The sequence below is a fragment of the Puntigrus tetrazona genome, chromosome 5 (genome assembly GCF_018831695.1).
Source record: "Puntigrus tetrazona isolate hp1 chromosome 5, ASM1883169v1, whole genome shotgun sequence".
NCBI classification, from domain to species: Eukaryota; Metazoa; Chordata; class Actinopteri; order Cypriniformes; family Cyprinidae; genus Puntigrus; species Puntigrus tetrazona.
In genome coordinates this window covers 7,704,798-7,725,902 of record NC_056703.1, presented here as the reverse complement: position 1 = coordinate 7,725,902, position 21,105 = coordinate 7,704,798, and the positions used below count along the sequence as shown (strand labels likewise).

At 38.2% G+C, this 21,105-nt stretch overlaps 2 protein-coding genes and 1 long non-coding RNA gene across 3 annotated transcripts; 2 read left to right on the top strand and 1 right to left on the bottom strand.

Annotated features, from left to right (window-relative positions):
• Window positions 1-79: 79 nt before the first annotated feature.
• On the bottom strand, window positions 80-12,289 carry LOC122345618. The gene is made up of 5 exons (XR_006251017.1): window positions 12,270-12,289; window positions 10,446-10,554; window positions 2,883-2,933; window positions 2,454-2,614; window positions 80-1,813 (listed from the first exon to the last, which is right to left on the bottom strand). It is a non-coding gene; the product is annotated as an uncharacterized LOC122345618 (long non-coding RNA).
• On the top strand, window positions 4,145-7,338 carry si:dkey-220k22.3 (uncharacterized protein LOC796870 homolog). Its single transcript, XM_043239903.1, has 4 exons — window positions 4,145-4,623; window positions 5,003-5,036; window positions 5,888-5,950; window positions 6,061-7,338. Exons 1-4 carry the CDS (start codon window positions 4,522-4,524, stop codon window positions 6,480-6,482), a joined length of 621 nt encoding a protein of 206 aa, XP_043095838.1. The 5' UTR covers window positions 4,145-4,521; the 3' UTR covers window positions 6,483-7,338.
• Window positions 12,290-14,078: 1,789 nt separating the features above from the next.
• LOC122345606 lies at window positions 14,079-18,933 on the top strand. The gene is made up of 3 exons (XM_043239899.1): window positions 14,079-17,414; window positions 17,574-17,649; window positions 17,796-18,933. Exons 1-3 carry the CDS (start codon window positions 17,241-17,243, stop codon window positions 18,215-18,217), a joined length of 672 nt encoding a protein of 223 aa, XP_043095834.1. The 5' UTR covers window positions 14,079-17,240; the 3' UTR covers window positions 18,218-18,933.
• The last annotated feature ends 2,172 nt before the right edge of the window (window positions 18,934-21,105 follow it).

Genomic DNA, 21,105 nt, shown 5'->3' with positions numbered 1-21,105 from the left:
GTGTGTCCAGCTGTTCATATTGCGCACAAAACTAAAAAGCACTAGTGAAAATCGCAAGCTTCAGTTGAATAAAATTAGTTCAATTTGACTTTTGTGAAAATGTCATATTCAGTTGTATAGTATTTGAGGCACTGTGAATCTATTTTATGCTGGATGCTAACATTTTTAGATTTATTTGTTACTAGGCCATTGGTGGATATTGTAACACATTACAGTTGTATGGAAACCAGCGTTGTTTTAATTTGCGCCAAAGGGCATGATGAAGTCATGGAGCTATACTAATACTTTACTAATTTTATGAATTAGGAGTTGTCCAACTGTCCAAACTCATTCAGCCTGAATCCCATTATGGCATCCCTACAACAAAAAAACAAATAGTTTTCATATTATGTCTTTCAGATGTATCTATGTAACTCTATTCATTATTTATATTGTTCTGTTTTTTAAACAAAGCTAAATATCAAGCTGCATTAGTCCGAATGCATCAGCGTTAGTATTTTGCATGAATCACAGGGTTAGAAAATTAGCTTGTCTTTTACTCGCCTTCGAGGCATCCTTTTTTTTTCTTTCAGACAAATCCAGTCTAAGTGGCCCCTCCAAGCCTTTCCATGGAGACAAACAGGTGTTTGCTGTGAAATAAAGTCTGCGTATCTGTAATAAAACGTGCCACACGCGGCTCCGGGGAGTGAACAAAGACCCCCTGTAGCAAATCCAGAGTTTTTGAAAGATAAGTATCCATATTATATCCAGGTAATCACCTGCCGTCCGCAGTTGATTTTGATGTTCTAGGTATTATCAAATGGCCAGAGTTTTGAGAACGCAGCGGACGTGCAGGACTATAATGTGATAAGTATGTTATGTTATAATATGATAATGATGTTATGCATGTCAAAATGTTTACTTCAGTTTGTAGCGTTCCTTTAGTGAGACCACAAATATCAAGCAAAGGTTAAAGCGTGACTCCTTTCTTACATGTACAGTAAACTATATTGCTCAGATCAGTTTCTTTTTTTCTCTTCAGTATAATCATCACTTTCATCTACAGACCATGCGTTTCTGTTGGCATCATCTGTGCAAGAATCGTGGTGGTAGGATCAATCAAGTAAGTGCCTAACTTCAAAGGTTTTGTTTTTATAAAGTTTTAACATCTTGTAAGGCATGATTTCAAATATAGTCCTTCTCCCTTGCACAGCACATGAAGCAGCTATTTTGTGTTTGAACAATATGCTGACGTGTCACGTGACACATTTATTATCAACAGTATGGTACTTGTATGATCATGTCAACTTCTATTGAGTAAAAATGGTTCATAAGTGCCACAACAAAACGTTTGGTGTTTAGAAGCCCACAGACAACTCTAAAAAACACAAAAATGTGATCTAAACCTGTTTTGATCTGTATTTAGTAGCGGCTGCCCCCAGGTGGGTGGTCTTCGAGTGATCTTTTAGAGTTTTAGAGTGAATGTTTGATCACAAATACTTAACGGCACAATTTCCATATCGTGACTTGTCTTCTGAGATGAACAATTTGCTTTTGTCTCAATCCTGAAAAACAATCCAGTGGAGAAAGCCCCCCACCTACTGAAATGTTCTCATCTTTAAATTGTACCCTTCTTAAAGGTCAGAGGTAGATAGCTGGGGAGTATTTCTGCAATCGCCCACACCTTCTGGGTATCCATTAAGGGGTCATAAAACAAATATCACACAATCTGAGTCACTTTTTTATTTTTTTTTCATACTAAGCACATGCTTTCATTTCATTCATGTTTGCCTTTGAAGCAAATAAAAAGCATCCTCTGGAAATAAGTAAATATCTGTAAAAAAAAAAAAAAAAAAAAAAAAAAGTCATTCAACTAAGTTGTCTTCCCTCTTCTATTTTTGCTGGCTTATTAATTTAGTCTTGCCATGATTACTACAGCCGTTCGTATAAAGCATGGTTGGGTAGGACTAATGTGCAAAACTGTATTTCCATTGGCTAGTGCCCACTTTTAACAGCCGGCATTTCGGTTACAGCAGAGACAGGATGAGAGCAAAAAAGAGACAGCTCTGACTTTTGTAAAATCATTTTAAATACTGACGCACGATACATTTAACATGTAACTTTTAGGAATGTTCTTAAACTCTGACCTCATTATTGTTAGTCACAGAAACCATGTTTAATGGAGAAATTCACTTTTGAAACCATAAAAGAGATGTTATTGTACACATTACTCCACCCCTGCATTTGTCACCTGCTCGTTCGTCATACAGAAATATGATGATAATGTTGATTTTGTTTGCGATATTGTAAACACAATGCAGACTGGCCGTGGGAGTGATTGAAAACACGACTGGTTTTCACTTATCTCCCGTCCCAGTTAACGCTGCATCTTTCCATTTTGCTAATGGAGAGCGTTTCAAGTGGAAACTAACTGCTGTAGTAGTGAGAGTCTTTTGTATGTGTCGTTTGCCTACCTGGAAATACCGTTACCGTGACATGAGATGTCGAGGTTCTTGTCGAGATCATCCCTCAATCCCACAAACCCTGCAGCAGCCGACGCCGATGAGAGTTTTTTAGAAATGCCTAAACTCTAATATGGGCAGAATGTGATCCAGAGGGGTGATGCGAAGCATTCCTTTGAACAAGATCCCTCGTTAAACAAGATCATCACCCTCAGACTCTACTTTACAATCAAGTAATCAGTAATGACAAAACAGAAATGTGAATCATATTGCACACCAAAAATCCCGAGAAATTTAAATCAATGTGAACACATGACGCCGGAAATCAACAGCATTTAGCCAATCGAGTGCTGACGAGTGGAATCTGATGTCATTGTGGCATCACTGAGCCATATAGGCCTTTGAAATGGAAGACATTTGCGGGCATTTTCTTTTACTTACTTTGATATCATCTGGGAAACTGCCCTCTTTTGGAAATTTAACTTGTGAGTTCTGTAAATAGAGTAACCGATAAAAAATGAGTCATATAAAAATATATATGCGTGTATATATCACTGGAAAAACATAATCTGAGTCTGAATCAACAGTAAGATGCTCACAAACAGACTGAATGTCCCTAAAGCGCCAGCAAAACCTAAACATGCACAGTGCATAACCATTTTTGCTGATGCTTCTGCTAACACCCACACCCCATGGGAGCACACGTGGTGACCTTGTTTGCATGATTGATTACAGATATTTCTTATGACTTCCAGTCAACATTGCGGGAAAATACCAGATGGGTGGTCTTTGAAGTACTTGAGTTCTATGTTTCCTCTTAAAGGGATAGTTAACCCAAAAATTTCCATTCTGTGACCATTTACACAACCTGTGTCACACTTCACTCTGCAGGACACAAAATGTGAAAATCGGAGGAATGTCCTGGTTTCTGTGTAATGGCAGTGATGGACACGTGATGGTTTTGTGTGAGGAACGTTTGGGACTTTAAACAACAGCAGCCGGTGAAATGGCAACAGCGTCCTGCAAAAACGTTGTATTTTAACTGCTACTTTGCAACATTGTGTTGTTAAGGCCCGTTCACACCAAGCACAATAATGATAAAGATATAGTGCTAAAAATCATTTTTAATATTAATGGATAGCACACCCCACAATGGCAACGATAAAGGCTCTGGGAAACGATACTATTGGAATCAATTTCAGACCGATTTTTCTCCTGCTGATGAACGATATAAACATCGAGAGACTATCAGAATCCGTGCTGTTCTCACAAGCTAGAGAATATAAAGCAGCAGATGCCCGTGTGCTGAGAGTAAAGAGACGAAAGTAAATGATTCAATGAGTTTAATTGAAAATAAATTTTAATCATAACACATCACTGTAATATCTGATTGGAACAAGTGACACTTCATTGTTAAATTGCAAAACAATTATCACAAAATTGCAACCACGTGGCTGCTCTGGAGGATGTGATTTTTTTTTTTTTTTTTTTTTGCACAAGACTTCTTTTACAGTAACTATTGCAGCTTTCAGATATTTGATATTTTTATTCATTGTGTTCATTCATCTTCAAAGGGATGCTCCAAAACGTCTCCCTTTTTATATTTATACGGGTTTGAGTAAACGATGAAAGAGTGCCAGGTTTTTTTATTTGTGGGTGAACTGTCCCTTTAAGATTTCTTTTCACCGTCGCTCTTAGTGGTCCATTATGATTAAAGATCTAAACCTTTGTGTTTTTAAACGCTGTTCACCGTCGCCTCGTTTTCGTAGCAGTAGGTTTTATTGACTAATCTGATAAAAGATCGAAACGCTGCTAATAACTCGAATGAAACAAGATGCTGGCTTAGATTACGAGATATCAGTGAAATGTATGAAAGCATGCTTTATAAAGTGAAAGCTACGAGTTCTCTGTTACCATGATCGCATCCACCCTCATCTCACCCAAAGGTGATGCGGAGTTAATAGCGCACCGTTGAGCGCGTGGGAGAGACTCGTATCTCATTACATTCGAGAACTTCATCCGGTACAAGAGGCATTTCTTGCGCGAGACTCAAGTTATTTGAACTTCTTGAGGAGCAGGCATGGATACAGCGCGGGCAGCCAGGGCGCATATTATCTGGACATCGATAGCTTTGGTCTTTATTTTAATCGCGTCGTGCTTGACTTATGTCTTCATGTCCAAGGTAAATATAACTGATCTACAGCCTCATCATTTCGCGTTCCTAGATATGTTTATTCAGGATTCTGCGGAACGCTTCGAAGAGTAACTTTGATTTTGGTTGAATAAATAGTATAGTTACCATTATAGCAAGCGTTCTGTTTTAACATCTTATGGGGGGGGAGAAAAAAAGAGAAAAACAATCAGATTCGCATAGTGTGTGCACACAAAGCAGTGAAGCAAGCGCTTCCTTGTTTTCCATCTTAGGCCTTTTTTCACCATTTTATGTGGAAAGCTAATTCTTGGATCGGGTTGCAGAGGGCGTGTTTGTAAACAACGAATGAATGTGCATTTATGCGTATTAACGCAGGCTCATGTTACTTGTCTTACTGTAACTTCAACAGGTGCACGGATGCCAAGCAATTAGCACCGTGAATGGTAAGTTGCAGCAACTTAAATATTTTTGTCTTCAGCTACATGTTTTATGGGAGAATACGCCGCGTTTAAGTGATTTTAATCTATCTGTGTCGATAAATCGCGTTCGGGGTTTTACGGTGTCTCTGTGGACGGCTCAAGTGGCAACGGTCATTTCACGGGAAACCAACGTTCTTAAAATTTAAGAACGCTTGAGAATTTCAAAAAATAATCTCCTGAAAGAGAACTGTTGCTACGGTAACCTCCTCGGCGAACGCGACCGCGCGACACGCGCTAAATAAAGCGCTCGAACTCCTACGTTAAGACGAAGGTCCTAGGTTCTAATTTGGCACCATTAACACATTCACAACAATTGGTTTACATGAAAACCGAGCATGGTTTAAACGTAAATAGCATCTGTTTTTGTAGTCAGAAACAATAAAAGTTGAGAATATGAAAAGAAAGCTAGTATGGTAGAAAGGTTCTGAAAGCTCTTACTGTTTGAAGAATCTCCATTCTACTTTATTGTAGTTTGATGGTAGTGTAGTAAATGCGGTTACTACAGCAGTAATGCTAACATGTACAGCCTAACTGAGCCACTTGTGCTTTTTGCTGTGTGTGTGTGTGTGTGTGTGTGTGTGTGTGTGTGTGTGAGAGAGAGAATGTTTGGGTGGGGGAGCCGAGCTTTCTTGCTCTGTAGATGTTAGTGTAATGCATTTTTGTGGTCTGCTTCAGCGCATTTTCCTGCACAGCTGTGAATTGCACGTTTAGTCATGCAACAATTTTTTTTTTAGCTGGCATTTTAACCAGCCCTTGTTCAGCGGTGGAAACCTTGGTGATGCTTTCTGATGTTTTTGTCTTTTTTTGGATCGCAGTCTCTGCAATAGAAAGCATGTTCTCCAGAAAGAGTTTCTCTCGGGAACAATGGCTTTTAACAGGTGATTTTATTTATTTATTTTTTGTTAAATATCTGCTGGTAGAAAATGCTAAATGAATAAATTGAATTGACATAACTTATTAGGATCCCATAATGTTTATCTTCTTCAAGCTCGGGACTACAATACAAATAATTACTTGATATGGGAGGATGAGTGGCGCGGATACACGGACTTGCATGAGAGCATTCTGGACCAGAGCAACGTGTCGATGGTCATTCAAGAGAAAGGCGTCTACCTGGTCTACATACAAATTAACTTCCAACTCCACCCGCAGAAGGACAAAACGTCTACCGAACTCAAAATTTTAGTGGATTTCGGTTTTGATGGAAAGAAGGAGCTGTATTCAGCCGCGCATGACACTCAGAATGTGAGTGTCCCGTATCATGAAGCAAAGCTCAACACTTTCCTTCTGATGAAAATGCAGCCAACAAGCCAGTTATCAGTGAAAGTGTTTCCGAGCGAATGTGTGAACTACACGCCGCGACCCTTTTCCAGTTTTATCACTATCGTAAAATGGGCAGACAACTGGTAGGCTGTGGCATATATTGCAGACGCCATTGGCTTTCCAGGTGAAAACTATATCCATGTCCAGTTTTTTCGAGTGGCTCTTCTTATATTCTTGCTTTTAAGTGTGACATTTCGGAAGAATGCGGTCTCGAGATCAGCTGCTAGAACACCTGAGATTTTCCAGCTGTTGTACTAGGAAATGCTCGCTGACATTAACAAGGATTGCGTGGGGGGTTGTGATACTTTCTTGGTGTTTTTTCTTCTTCCTTTCGAAATATGAAGATCACATCTCATGATCTTCTCAGAAGCATGACACATTTTCCTCTCAACAGATATACGAGTTAGGTTTGTTTTGTTTCAGTTTTTATGACTCAAGATGAAAAAAAAAGGGCACGATATACTGTTAATGAGCACTGGCTTTGAAGATTCTCGTGTATTACGTACATAAAAGATGTCATAGGTGCCTGCAAACAAACACCGTTTTACAAAACAGTTGTAAGCTAATTCTGAGCAAGTGGGTATTTTTTATTAGTAAAATGCATCTTCCTGTATATACAATCATACAGTTTTTTAATCATCGACAGCTGAATGTAAAAACCTCATAACACCCTGTCTTTATCCAGTGTCAGTGTTTGATATAAATGCTCTTTGTATCAAAAGCTATTGAGCAATATTTTATTATGTAAATAAGCCAAGAAACCAGCAAATATATATATATATATATTTTAAAGTTAATGAAACGTGGTGCCAGTTTTTAGCTATAAGCAGATTCATCCAGCCACAGAAGCATTTATTTATTGATGCATGGATGTCATGGAAACGTTTTCTTATGAGGGTGACTAGGGGTGAATTTTTTTTTTTTTTTTTTTTTTTTTTTTTTTTTTTCCCACCCACAAAAAAAACCCACTAGTTACACTAATCTGATCAGTCAAACAAGCCGTATAAATCTAAACAACATCAGCTGTTTTAATCAGACAGCGGAGTGTTTTTCTTCTCTAGCAAGTGGGAAAGTTCTTTTTTTTTTAAACCCAGTATTTTTTTTCAGTCAGGAAAATACCATTTGTGTTGATGCCTGCATTTTCTTGCATTCAGACGCCTCAAAGCCGCTGGCTGGGTCTAAAGAATACATTTGAAATCAGAGACTAATTGTAATGTTTTTGTTTGTTCGTATGAAAGTTTTGTTCCTTCACAGCTAAGCCCTTATGTTTTAACTAACGCGTTCACACTGAATGATTTCGACTGACTACTTTTCTTTTTACTGTTCTCAAATATGCGAACAATATTATATTTATGTCATTCGTAATATTTTTTATTTAAACTAATAATTATAAATAAAGCAATATGTTTTCACTCTGCATACCTCACGTATTGTGTAATTTTCTGTACGTTAGCCACATCTTTGATAGACACAAACAGACATGTGACGTGCCTTATATTGAACTCTTAAGTGTTAGATCAACTCTTTGTTTCTTTTTTATTTTGCCTCGTTTCCATACGGAAAGTCCGGTTAAAATTACCTTTAATATAAGGATTTAATAAAGACTAATTAGTCAGAGAGAGACAAAAACCGTGTCTGTCAAATATAACCGTAACCGTTGCATTGTAGGTGTTTGTGCGACAGCACAAGAATTTATAGAGCGTTATCTAAATGTATATTTGTTTGCAGACGTTAACTATAATTCATAGAACATTCAGGGAAGCAGAAACGTTGAGTTGGGTGATTGTCGATGTAACAGCTGGATGCTGAACAAGCTCGGCGGTAAGTGCTGCCCCCTTGCGGCGGAGACGGGAAAAATAGTTGAGTCAAGTCTGAAGTTACAGGGTTTCAGTTGAGTCATGTTGGGAATTTAAACTCCAGAGTGTTGCTAATAAAGAAATTGTGAATGAATAAATCACGTTTTTGCAATTGTCATGACTGAATAAATCCATACACTGCAATAATTTAGTCTGCACGTTGCACCAAAATGCTGGCGTGGGCCCCCGTGACCCAACAGATTAGTACAATTACACCAAATATATCATTCACTGAAAACGTAGAATCTAAGAAGATGATTCAAGAATTAACTAAGCGGCACTGATGACTTAAAATAGAGTTGAAATGCCTGTACATAAACTTTTAGCATAGCGTTTTGGATATATAGTCAAATTTAAAAAAAAAAAAGTGATATGAGAGAAAGGCCAACGTTTGTTTGTTTAATTGTTAGGACGTAGTGCTTGTTATCCAGTGTGTCCCATAATGCATCATTAAAGCATCTTTCGAACGGCCTACATGGGGAAAAAAATGTATTGACCTACACTTAATGAACACTGTGTAGACTTATGAGTCACGTTATGGCGTAACCAGAATGCCAAGACAAACGAACTTGCACAGACAATCTGATTCAGCCAAATGTGACTCATGAGTCTAGGAAGAGTTTTTCCAGTGTGGATTTCATAATTTATCTTTTTATTCATAAGGACAGTTGCATAGATGCTTTGATGACACATCGGGCAAGAAGTGTCGCACCAGTACTTTACAATTATATTTAGTGAGAAACTATTTATTTGCTGTATTAGTAAATAGTGTTGTGTTGCAATCCGTATATGGTTGTGTAATAAAACAGTATTTTGGTTGCGTGGTCTACAACAATCCTGCATTTATCAGCTCATGAGTACAGACACCTGTATATAGCCCTTTAAACAATACAGATCGCGTACTGATGCAAATTGAGACAGAAATGGGACGAATCCAAATTCTGCCATGAAGCAGTTCTAAGGCATTTTTCAGCTCGGTTCAGTGTTGGTTCGGTTCAGTTTAATAACTATGTAAAGTTAATAAATGAATTTCGATTTCAAGTCACGAGCGTCATTTGCAGCTTGAATCAGTTTAAGATTTATTCTGTTCAGTACAACGAAAGCGGATGTCCAAAAATCATCAGTTCTAACCCGTACTATTGAGCTATTACGCGAGTTTACAGAAGAGCGTAGAGTTATTATTCATCTCGGCTCAGTGTTGTTCTCATTTCATAGTGCTAGTTCTGCCAAACTGATGATATTACTGAGAACTGTGTTCTTTGAAAGCCAGAAGCCAACTCCAGGTGACAGAATTGGTGGGAAACCCCTTGGGAGAAACCAGGCTACAATTACAATGTGGCAAAATGAGTCACGCGTGAGATTTGGGTGAATGTTATTGACGTCTCTTTTTGAAGAGAGAGTTACTGTTTTTCTCCCTCCTTTGTCTCACAGAGCTTTGGTCCTTTTTTTTTTTTTTACATCACCTACACACACAAGTCCGGTGAGAGAGTACAAAGTAGGCTTGCTACGATAGGCCGGTGATACCGGTGATTTTTTTTTATAATAAAAATCATTTAGTTAGGTGAGAGAAGAGACAGTTAAAACTGAACGTGCTCGGTGAAACCCGCTCAATGCTCAGATTTGATTTATCACGTGAGGAGAACGAAACGGACTGCCTGACGAGAAGAGTGAGGCGTTTCACAACGAAAAGCACCTGTTAAAACATTTAAATGCCTATTTAAACTTTGTGTGTTATTTATTTATTAGGCGTATAGCATGGTGCGTAAAATGTGCAGGTTTTTTTTTTTTTTTAAAAACACTAGGCTATTTAAAGTAAAGGAAAATGAAGGAAAGGGAAAAACTCCAACGAACAGTTAATTTGTTGCCAAATTGCCGCAAATTTATAAGTAAAAGTAAAACATGAGCGGCGCTTACAGGTTATTTAAAACTGAAGGAAAGCGAGGAAAAGATGGGAAACTCAAACGACCCCCCTACTACGGTCATACCGCTATTACCGGTGTTGTCACACGTCGATTAACCACCACAGTGGTACAAAGTCAAAATGTTCAACTCCCTAAATAAGTCAAGACTATTTCATTCACTTAAACATTAAACATTGGATTAAGTGATCATTGGCTCTGCCAATGTAGAGGGTTGCCAATGTATTTTTTCGATGAGTCGCCATGTTAGCAATATAACGTAAAAATAACGTTACCTGCTCGACGTAAAGGGTTGCCAGGTTTTCACAACAAAACTCGCACAATTTGCAGGGCTGTCCGAGCTCGGTCCTGGAGGGTCGGTGTCCTGCAGAGTTGAGCTCCAGCCTGGGGGGTGTTCCAGAAAGCAGGGTTAATTGTCATCTGCTGAACCCTGGACCCTGATCAAACCTCGCTTAATAGAGGTACGCTGGTTCCAGACGCGTCTGGGAGTCCGTTCGTTCAACACTGAGTTCCTGGTTAACACCCTAGACATTCTCAACAGAGCATCAAATCGACGAGTCTCTATGGAAACCGGCGCCAAAAAAAACCCATACTGTTTCTTTCTTTCTTTTGTTCAAAGGTAATTTACATATTTAGTGCATATTGCCACCTAACTTGCGGTCGTGCAATATTTTTTTGGTTTAATCTTTAATCCTCGAGAATGAGAATTATAATGTTTGTTTGATGTTAATCTAATAATTGGGTTTCTCGGTCATAGTCCTAGACCAAAATGACCATTTAAACCAGATTAAAATAAATCTGCTTTCTCTGTTATGATTTTAAATAGTTTTAGATTTAGTGTAGTCCAGATTTTAATAGTACGATTTCCTGAAAGAAGCCTGGCTGGACTAAACTGAGTCTTGAACTAAACCTACCAGGAGGCAGATTAATATTGTGTTTCCAGTCTTTAAGCATAAAAATTATTGGCACCCTTTGTAGATATGAACAAAGAGGACACCTTTCTTAAACTTTCTTTGAAGTAAAATAAAGGAAGTTTTGGTCTAAAACACATTGGCCACAAATGGCCCCCTTTTTATTCAATACTCTTTGCAGTCTTCTTTTGCCAATTGAATAGCTCTGAGTTTTCTCATATAAAGCCCGAATGGTTTGGTGAACGCATGACAAGAGATGATTCCCAGCTCCATGTTGATATTCTAGAGTTCAGGTCAGGCATCTGGGACAGCCATTGCAGAATCTTTATTTGTTTTCAGTGATTATTTTTGATTTTTGATTGTCCTTTTAGATCATTGTTCACTGGCCACTCAAACACCTCTCCTCATGTTACATTATGACAATGTAGTCATACTGTGGGCATATTTGTAACATTTCCTGTTGACTGGAAGTCCCTAATGATTGTCCTAATGGTGGAAAGGGAATAATTCAATGCTTTAGCTTTTGCAAAGCTCAAAATATTTGTAAAGCTCAATCTGTTGCTGCACTGCGCTACAAAACCACTTTCTTTCTTTTCTTTTTCATTGAGATGAATGACAAAAGACAGTTTGCTCCCTCATATTTATATTCCTGTGAAACAGGAAATCATGGCTGGATATTTTCTGTTCCTAACCACTCTGGTGTTCTAAAAAAAATGTAAATATGAATAGGTCTTAAGAGATTTCACTCATAATATTTTCTATTAAAAATTGAATTTGTATTAAAGATTTAGTTGAAAAGTTAGTTTTTAACCTTTTTTTTTAATGTTTTATTGTGATTTATTTAAAAGATGAGATAAACAATACAGATTTATTTTTACAGTCCTCTTTGATCATATTTTTAGAGTGCCAATATAATTCTCACCATGATTCTCTCTAAAACAGCTGCTTTATGCATAGTAACATAAATGATAATAATAATACCAATAACAATAATGTTGCAAAAACAGCTGATAATATAATAAAAATATATATATACTTAAATCTTCACGACGCATTCTCGTTGTGTGAATATATATATATATATATATATATATATATATATATATATATATATATATATATATATATATATATATATATATATATATATATAGGCAATACACATGAAACGCCATGTAAATAAGTTACCTGCTGTTCGTCCAGTGTCACCGATGAATATGAGAAGAAGGACTTTGACCCGGGGTTTAGGGATGTACGGTGGGAAACGTCTGTTAATGAATACCCAGTATCGACGATTGTTTAACCCCAGGTTTAGTATGTGCAGTGTGAAACGTGATTCCAGATAACCCAGGATCTTGTTTATCCGGGGTTAACGACTTCAGGTGTGAAAAGCTCTTTACAGTGACAAAAAATTGTCGTCTGTAAATTTTAGACCCGTCAGATTCAAAATCCACACAAATTTATAAGCTTTTGGTTACTGAACGATAGAACTCGCGGCTCGGTTAGATTATTGTCGTGTCATAAAGTGATAAGACTTTCCGTTTTATGGACGTCGCCATCTTTGATATTACGCCGTTCACTGTCGCTATGGTTACTGGTAAGGAATATGGGCTTGACTCCTGTTGCGCTTTCATACAGACAGAATTCTAACTATAACTTAGTGCGCGATACATCTCAAGACTCGGCTGTCAATCCCAAATACATTACTGAAAACTGTATTCTGCTGCTGCGTGAACGTGACCTGTGACGGAGACTTACACTATATTGTATTGGCTATAAGTATACTATAAATATTGCTCACCCATCCAAATAATCAGAATCAAGTGTTCCAATCACTTCCGTGGCCACAGGTTTATAAAATCAAGCACCTAGGCATGCAGACTGTATTTTCAAACATTTCTCAGTGTAACTGTTGTCATTTTATTGTTTATATGCTTTATGTAATTAGTTTATATTTCGTCACTTTCATAATTTAATTTTTGTTTCTGTTCATTATTAGTACTTATGTTCTTTTTTGTCTTTTGTTCGTTATGAGACTTTTATTTTGACATGTCTCTGGCACATGCGCAAATGCTCGTGCAGGTGCGAGACTTTTCCTTCCACTAGTTAGCGGCAAGCTATATCGTGTATACTCCGCTAAAAGTTTGCTCTCGTCAAAAAGGATTTGAACAATTACAAAGAAGATTTAAAGACTGTTTCTTTTTCTCATAGCATGCAGCAAACGAGGTATTTCGTTTTTGTTATTTTGTTCGTTGCACTCGCTTTTACTTTGTAAACTTTTCTGTTTACTTTTTTTTTTATTTGTAAGTACTTGTGTATTTTTCACGGTAAGGAGGTTACACTCAGGAGCTCAGTGAATTCCAGCATGGAACTGTGAAGTGAAATTGCTTCGCTTCTAAATATTCCACAGTCAACTGTCAGCTGTATTGTAAGAACATGGAAGCGTTTGGGAACAACAGCAACTCATTAGGATTTCTGCAATGATTCAATTGCTACAGACCTCCAAACTTCATGTGGCCTTCAGATTAGCTCAAGAACAGTGCGCAGAGAGCTTCATGGAATGAGTTTCCGTGGCTGAGCAGCTGCATCCAAGCCATACATCACCAAGTGCAATGTAAAGCGTCGGCTGCAGTGGTGTAAAGCACGTCGCCACTGGACTCTAGAGCATTCTCTGGATTGGACAGTCATGCTTCTCAATCTGGCAATCTGATGGATATGTCTAGGTTTGTCGGTTGCCTGGAGAACGATACTTGTCTGACTGCCTTATGCGTAATGTTTGGTCAAGGGGGATTATAGTGCGGGGTTGTTGTTTTTAAGGATCTGGGCTTGGCCCCTTAGTTCCAGTGAAAGAGACTCTGAATGCTTCAGCATACCAAGACAATTCCATGCTCCCAACTTTGTGGGAACAGTTTGGAGCTGGCCCCTTGCTCTTCCAACATGACTGGGCACCAGTGCACAAAGCAAGGTCTGTAAAGACATGGATGACAGAGTCTGGTGTGGATGAACTTAACTGGCCTACAGAGTCCTGACCTCAACCCGATAGAACACCTTTGGGATGAATTAGAGCAGAGACTCAAAGCCAGGCCTTCTCATCCAACATCAGTGCGTGACCTCACAAATGCGCTTCCGGAAGAATGGTCAAAAATTCCCATGAACACACTACTAAACCTTGTGGACAGCCTTACCAGAAGAGTCGAAGCTGTTATAGCTGCAAAGGGTGGGTCGACGTCATAGTGAACCCTATGGACTAGGAAAGGGATGTCACTTAAGTCAAATACTTTTGGCAATATAATGTATTTTGTCTAATTTGCCACGATCTCCCTGCTGCTCTAATGGGTTCGGTGCACAAGATGGCACCGGTGAGCTTCGGCAACAGGAGTGCGTGCATACTTCCAGTCTTGCGTCTTTCGCATTTGCTGTAAGAGGAAACGTCATACGAAACTTGCCTAGATGGGTAAAATTGATGTTTTTCGAATCAAAATGTTGGTAGTTGTATATTTAAGAAATGCGAAAACATCTTCATATTATTGCGTACCTCTGTTTGAATATTCATTAAGATACAACGTGAAGATTGCTCAGTCCACGGGGATCTCATGTACATTTTTGGAGTCTCATTCATTAGTTTCATTCATTTACCCAACCCAAACATATGTGCGTTTCAAATGTTAACATTCATAGTATAGTACTAATAGCGATGTAGATATTTTATTGCAATTGAAGTGATATTATAGATATTTTAAACGGATATAGAAGGTAATGTTTGGATTCCGGTTCTCTGCACTGGCTTTTAGCACAACCGGAAGTATTTATGCACACACTCGCTCGACCAAATTCCAAGATGGCGGAGATATCCAACTAGCCCGTAGTAGTGAGTGGGCACTAGGGCAAAAGGAAACCGATTACATTACACCAATTTTAGCTTCATTTCATTGGCTTCCAGTTCAGTTTAGAGTTCATTTCAAGATTGTTGTTTGTTTGTTTTTTTAAGCTCTTATGGTCAAGCCCCATTGGATCTTAAATGTCTTCTAATGTTTACTTGTTCATCCTCTAGATCTCTTAGATTTGTTGATAAGGCTTTTAGTTGTACCTCACCCACAATTTAAAAACTAAGAATAAGGGCTTTTTTGATTGCTCCCCCGTCTTTGGAATCAACTGCCACTACACATCCATCTCGCACCATCAATTACAATTTTTAAAATGAAGCTGAAAGCTTATTTTTACTCTGAATAATTTTAATTTAGGATCTTATTGTTACTTTACATATGTTTTGTTGTCTAAATGTTTCTGAATGCTTTGTTTGTCTCTATGTTCAGCACTTCCCTGCTAAAAAAAAAACATTACAGAAATTCAAATAGTTGCCAATAAAATGCCATTGTGAACTATAAGGTTTTTTTTACCAGAAAAACCATTACAAAATTCCTTCTTGTAGTGTGTTTTGGCCACTTTTCCAATAGACTTTAACATTCCACCATTAGAATCACATACCAGTAGACCATTATACTTTCCATTTATAACCAGTACATTATGAGCATTAAATCTATTTTCTGTTGTGATTTGGGCAGGGTTCTATTGAGGTGGGTTAGCTTTGCAGAGCACATGCCGTTTTCCTTTTTCTCTTACATTCCAAAGTGCCCTTTTTTGGTGGAGGCAGGGTTTTTTTCCCTTCAATAAATCAATGCTATTTTCACCCTTTGCGTCGGTCTCTATTTTCTATCTTCAGGCATTTAGCCAAGGAAACATATTTAATACCTGAACATACTTAAAATTAGTTATGACTAAAATCTTGTTGAATCCACTCAAACTGTCAGTAAACCTCATAACTCCAACCCCTTCAACTCGACAGAAGGGTTACTTTACCATAATGCCACTTTTGATGGGGGACCCATTAAATGCGATTGGGCTAGTTTTGGGTAGAAATTGGGCGGGATTTGCTGTGAAAACCCTGACAGCAGCAGAATGAAGTCTTGCAACTGTAAACCCAACCCCCCCCTTTTTTTAACAATTGCATAATCATTTTTACGCAAGAAACCATAAAGGCTTATATTTTATGTATTTGAGGTCTGAGACAGGTGACACCTATTTTGTTAATATTTAATATTATATATCATATTGTATAGTCGCTTGATTAATGATTATGCTGTTAATATTCACATATTTGCTACAGCTGGCTAATTTTTGAATCTAGTTCGTCATCTTCAAACGTATAAAGGAAGTAAAGCATGGTTTTACTAAAGTAATGTTGTAGTAACTAAAAAAAACATTACAGAATCAGATCACTGTGATATCATATTTTAATAGGTTTAGGAGAGGAGAGCTCTGGCACAATACAAACTTCTCACTGTATAAAATGCGGATGAGATTTTCGAAAGACCCTGGTCTTCCAGAGAATCGAGGCGGATATATGTTGGATATGCTGGGGTTTTTTTGGGTTTTTTTGACTGGAATTGTGTTGGACATTGTTTATATCCCATTGCTTTACCTCCCCTCTTATAAATGACATACCCACACGATAACCAAATACAAATACATTCATAAAACAGAATAGTTAAAAATATATATATTCAAACATATTTGTATTGAACTTGTGTAGAGACCAGAGGATCACAGTAAAGTCATAAACATGGCTCACAGAAGATAGCTGTTGTAATTAGATTTAAGGAAGCCCTGTATTTACTGTATATATCTGTATAATTATTATAACTGTTATTGATAAGAAATAAATGTAACGTTTTTGATACTGTAATTTTATGTTTTGCTTATTTTTTTTTCAGTTTTTTTTAGCAAGTCTATTCCCGGTTCTGCTGTGATAAATCTGATGTAGCCTATAAATAAACCTTACTTACATAGTAAACAATTATGACTCACGCATCCGCGCGTATTTATCTGCCCACTCGTCATTAAAGAAATGCCCAAGGACGCAGTTCACACAAGTGAACAAGGGAAACCTCTAAACAAAGCGACTACCTCCGGATTGATGTAACGACTGCCTGACTTAAGCCGGATGTCTGGCGCGTTCGGACACGCAGAACCTCGATGAGTAACAGTGTCTCCCGACGGAAGGAGAGAGAGGGAGGTCTGTGCTCAACGTCACGTGAACTATAAAATATAACAGCTCCACTGACAGCCCGACAAAGCAACGTGGATGCGTTATCCGTGGACATGGCTCAAGCTGAGGCGTTCGAGTTTGGCGTGGAGCAGGGACAGATGCTGCAGGTGTTGATGAGACACTGTCAGACCATGAAGCGTCAGGAGACGCGGCTGCGCGTGGCCACCGCGCTGCTGCTTGCAACGCTCCTCGCCACTTTTGTGTGGATTCAGCAGCTAAACACTAAGGTAAAATACCAGTCGAAACTCTTCGGGTTTGATTTTAAACTCACCGAATGATTAACTCGAACGCCATCGGTCGGATTAAGTACGTGCGGTAATTAAATGCATCCAATAATTTGTCATAAGGGAGGAATTGAATCGTCTCTGTTTTTGTCTGCTTCTCAGGAAGCGTTCTCGGGCGCCCGTCCAGAGGCTTTAAAAACTACAGATTCACCAAGAAGTCACTCTGTGCATCTCGAACGTACGTTGATTAGTGGTCAATTAGTCATGAAGAACTTAATAATGCAATGCAATGCAGACAAAAATGTGTAATGTCTTTTTGTAACTTGACCCTAAGTCAGGTCAAGCTTTTTGTCTTTTTCGCTTATTGTGTCTCTCTTGGAACAGCTCTTAGACAGATGGACCCTTGTTCGGAACAGCAGCCCATCGAGTGGTTGGAAGTGAGTGATGGGTACAACTCCGAAAACTTCAAGCTGGAAAACCGAACAGTCCTCCACGTCTCCTCGAAGGGCCTGTACATCATCAATCTGAGGATCTCTTACCGTACAGCCTATAACCTGTGCGAGCCTGATACAGTTTCGACTTTAGTCGTCAATGTCACGCAACATCACAGAAACTATCCAAGAGAGAGAGAGCTTGTAAGTGCTACAGAGACTATGATTTGTAGAGATTGTTTGAGCCAGTCGATCACTGTGAATCGAGCAGTCGGGTTAGAAGCTGGCACGATTCTCAGGGTGAGAATTAACCAGAATAGTTGTAAGTTTGTTAACTGGGTTAAAAACAGTCATTTGGATGTCACTTTTCTCTAGAGGTTTTTTTTTTTTTTTGATTGAAAAATTAGTTTTACTTCCTAATGGAATGAATGTATATTTGAGATTAGTTAGAAACGGCATTAAGTTTACTTTTTAATTACCTATTATTTAGGTGCTCTAAGAAATACAAAAAATGTTTAACCATTTGGTTGATATTTTCAGGTTTAATGAGAGGTTTACTCTGATTCTTTGTCAAAACTGTTATTAAATAACAAGACTACCCATGTACTATCCTCATGGGGCCGATTTTGAATTTAGTTATTAAGTGTTATTGTGACAGCCAAATACACCAAAATGTTGGTAGCAGGTGAAATTATGTGCATGTTTTATGTTAAAACTTTTTAAATGCGCATTTAAGAACTGATTCATCACGAGTTGTTTGTCCTTTTGATTTTAAAAATCAAGTATTATTTTTACACAATTTAGAGCCCATACTGTTCATTGCATTCACCTCTAGGCAGCAATTGTTTTTATGCTTCACTCCTAAATCTGTTACTTGAAATTCAAATAATGTTTTTACATATATTTGTGTCAAATATTCAAATTATAATGCCTCTGTCAACGATTTACTACACTAAAGGTATATCTAGAAACAACAATGCAAAAAAAGTCTTCATTGCCTGATAATACTCTTTGATTACTGGATCAAGAAACGTTCTGCATTTATTCTGTACTGCATGAATAAAAAAAAAATAAAAAAACTTGTCAAAGAATCAGTCTTTGTGTCTGCTTTTGTTCGTGGAAGATGTTTTGACAGACTGTTTGGCATTAAACAGAGGCTGTAATCTGACAGAACAAAACTTCTTTGGAATAGTGATTTTGCTGAATGCATAAATAGATAATCGAGACCAAAATACAGGATGAAACCAGACTGGACCGGGTGCTTCCAAAGGCAATGAAATCCTGAAAAGTGAAACACTTAAACTGTGGCAGAAAAAAATTGCTAGGGGAAGTGTGTAAAAGCCACACACTGTGGGGGAAAATTACGCTCAGATGACTTCTGCACATTAAAAAGATAATACTGAATGAAAAATCTAATTCATCTGACAAACAGCCCAGGGGAAGCACCTATACTTAAAACAATACGGTATCTATGACACACTTTTCAGCCTATTCTTAAACGGTATGGTATGTCTTGACGCATCTTTCAACGTAACAGTCGGTTATTAACACTTAGCAGACCTGGTTATGTGGAATAAATTCCCAACCTACAAACCCAACTGCAAATATGGTGACACCGTAATTGTATACTGTAGATTGGTAAACTTATTCCACTTTAAATTTTTCTCTGTCACCTACGGTTCTGGATCATTGGACGGGCTTTTCCAAGTATGTGTAAATGTTGTAATCGTTTTGATTGTATAACATAAGTATGCAGTACTTACAGTCACTGGCTTTCTAAAAATTAAAGGCGAGTGTTGTGTCCAAAGAACGTAAGGTACAGCAGTAGTCATCATGGTGGACTGAAATACACCTAAATGATAATCATGAGAATCATTTATGATTACGTGAAGGCAATATCACTCGTGAGCTATAAAGATGGATCAGTCAGTAGAGGACAGAGGACGCGTGTATTTCGAAGGATGTGCTCTGTGTTTGTTCTTGTGTGATTATGATTGGTGACGGTGACAAGTATGAACTCAGACACACTTCAGTGGATTCATTCTTGAACTAGATATGACGTGTAGGACATATAATAACAAGACATTACCAAACATCTCCCATTTAAATCCAGTAATTAAGAACCAAGGCTTGACAAAGTTAACTTGGACCTGATGCTAATTAGCCTGCTTAGCCACAGATTCAAACTCGTTTTGATATACGCGTGTTCTTTCATTCATGCAAATGAAATATGGCCTGAGTAATTCCTGTTCATCTTGTTCTTGATCATCCATAAACACGGAGTAGAGCTAGACAGAGATCAGCCACACAATGCTCAAGGAACTCCAAGGGTCTCCTTTTCCTATGCTTGTTTATGCATTTGTGTCTTATCAAATTTAAAATAAAGGTAGAGATTAAAGGTAAGTATTTCGAAAACATTCCAGTTAAAAAAAAATCCCTGGCTCTCCAGATGTATCATGGTATTTGTTATCTGACCTCTCCCTATTTCCTACGTTTCCTGGAGGTCTTGGTCCATCTGATGAAGTGCTGTACGCTGCCAAATTCCAGAAGAGAAGAAATAGCTTGGCCTGTTGCCTTTGCAAGCAAGACCCTGACAATGTCACAGAAGAAGTAACCTGCGAAACGTTCAGTCACTGGCTCAAAGGGGCACACCTTCACAGTCTGGCCTGACAAAAGTCCACTTGCGTGTATTACGAAGAAGCCGCAAGCTGATGTCTGTGAACAAACGTGTGTTTTAAAATAAGCTCATTCGTTCAACATAAAGCATATTGCAGGATCTCGATTGTGGCTGACGTTTAACAGAGATCCACTAGCAAGGACAAGCTCGTGAATGAGAGTTACAGCCACCGACTTACTGAAGCCGATGTGGTAAGAGAAGGAATACAGTATGTGTTTTGTCTGAAGGGTCACTGCCACAGGTTAAATGTTCAAGATGATTGAGAGTTGGCGACAGAAGCAGTTAGTTGAAGTGAGTTCAACGTCTCGCAGCCACTAGCCAAGTTCCTCTTCCTATGTTCTCTCAGAGTGAGCTGGAAAGAAGCCAAGCACTTGACCCTTGTACTTCGTGCAGCATCTTCATAATACGCCTTTCAAGACAGCGCCTTTGTCAGCAATGTCCTTACCTTTAAGTGTGTGATGAGATTCTGTACAGACACCATGAATTTGAACTAAAATGCACTTTTAACATACTGCCTTTGTATTTAAAAATGTAGCACACTTAAAACTACCTTTATATAATAGTACACTCAAGTGAAATATAAGTG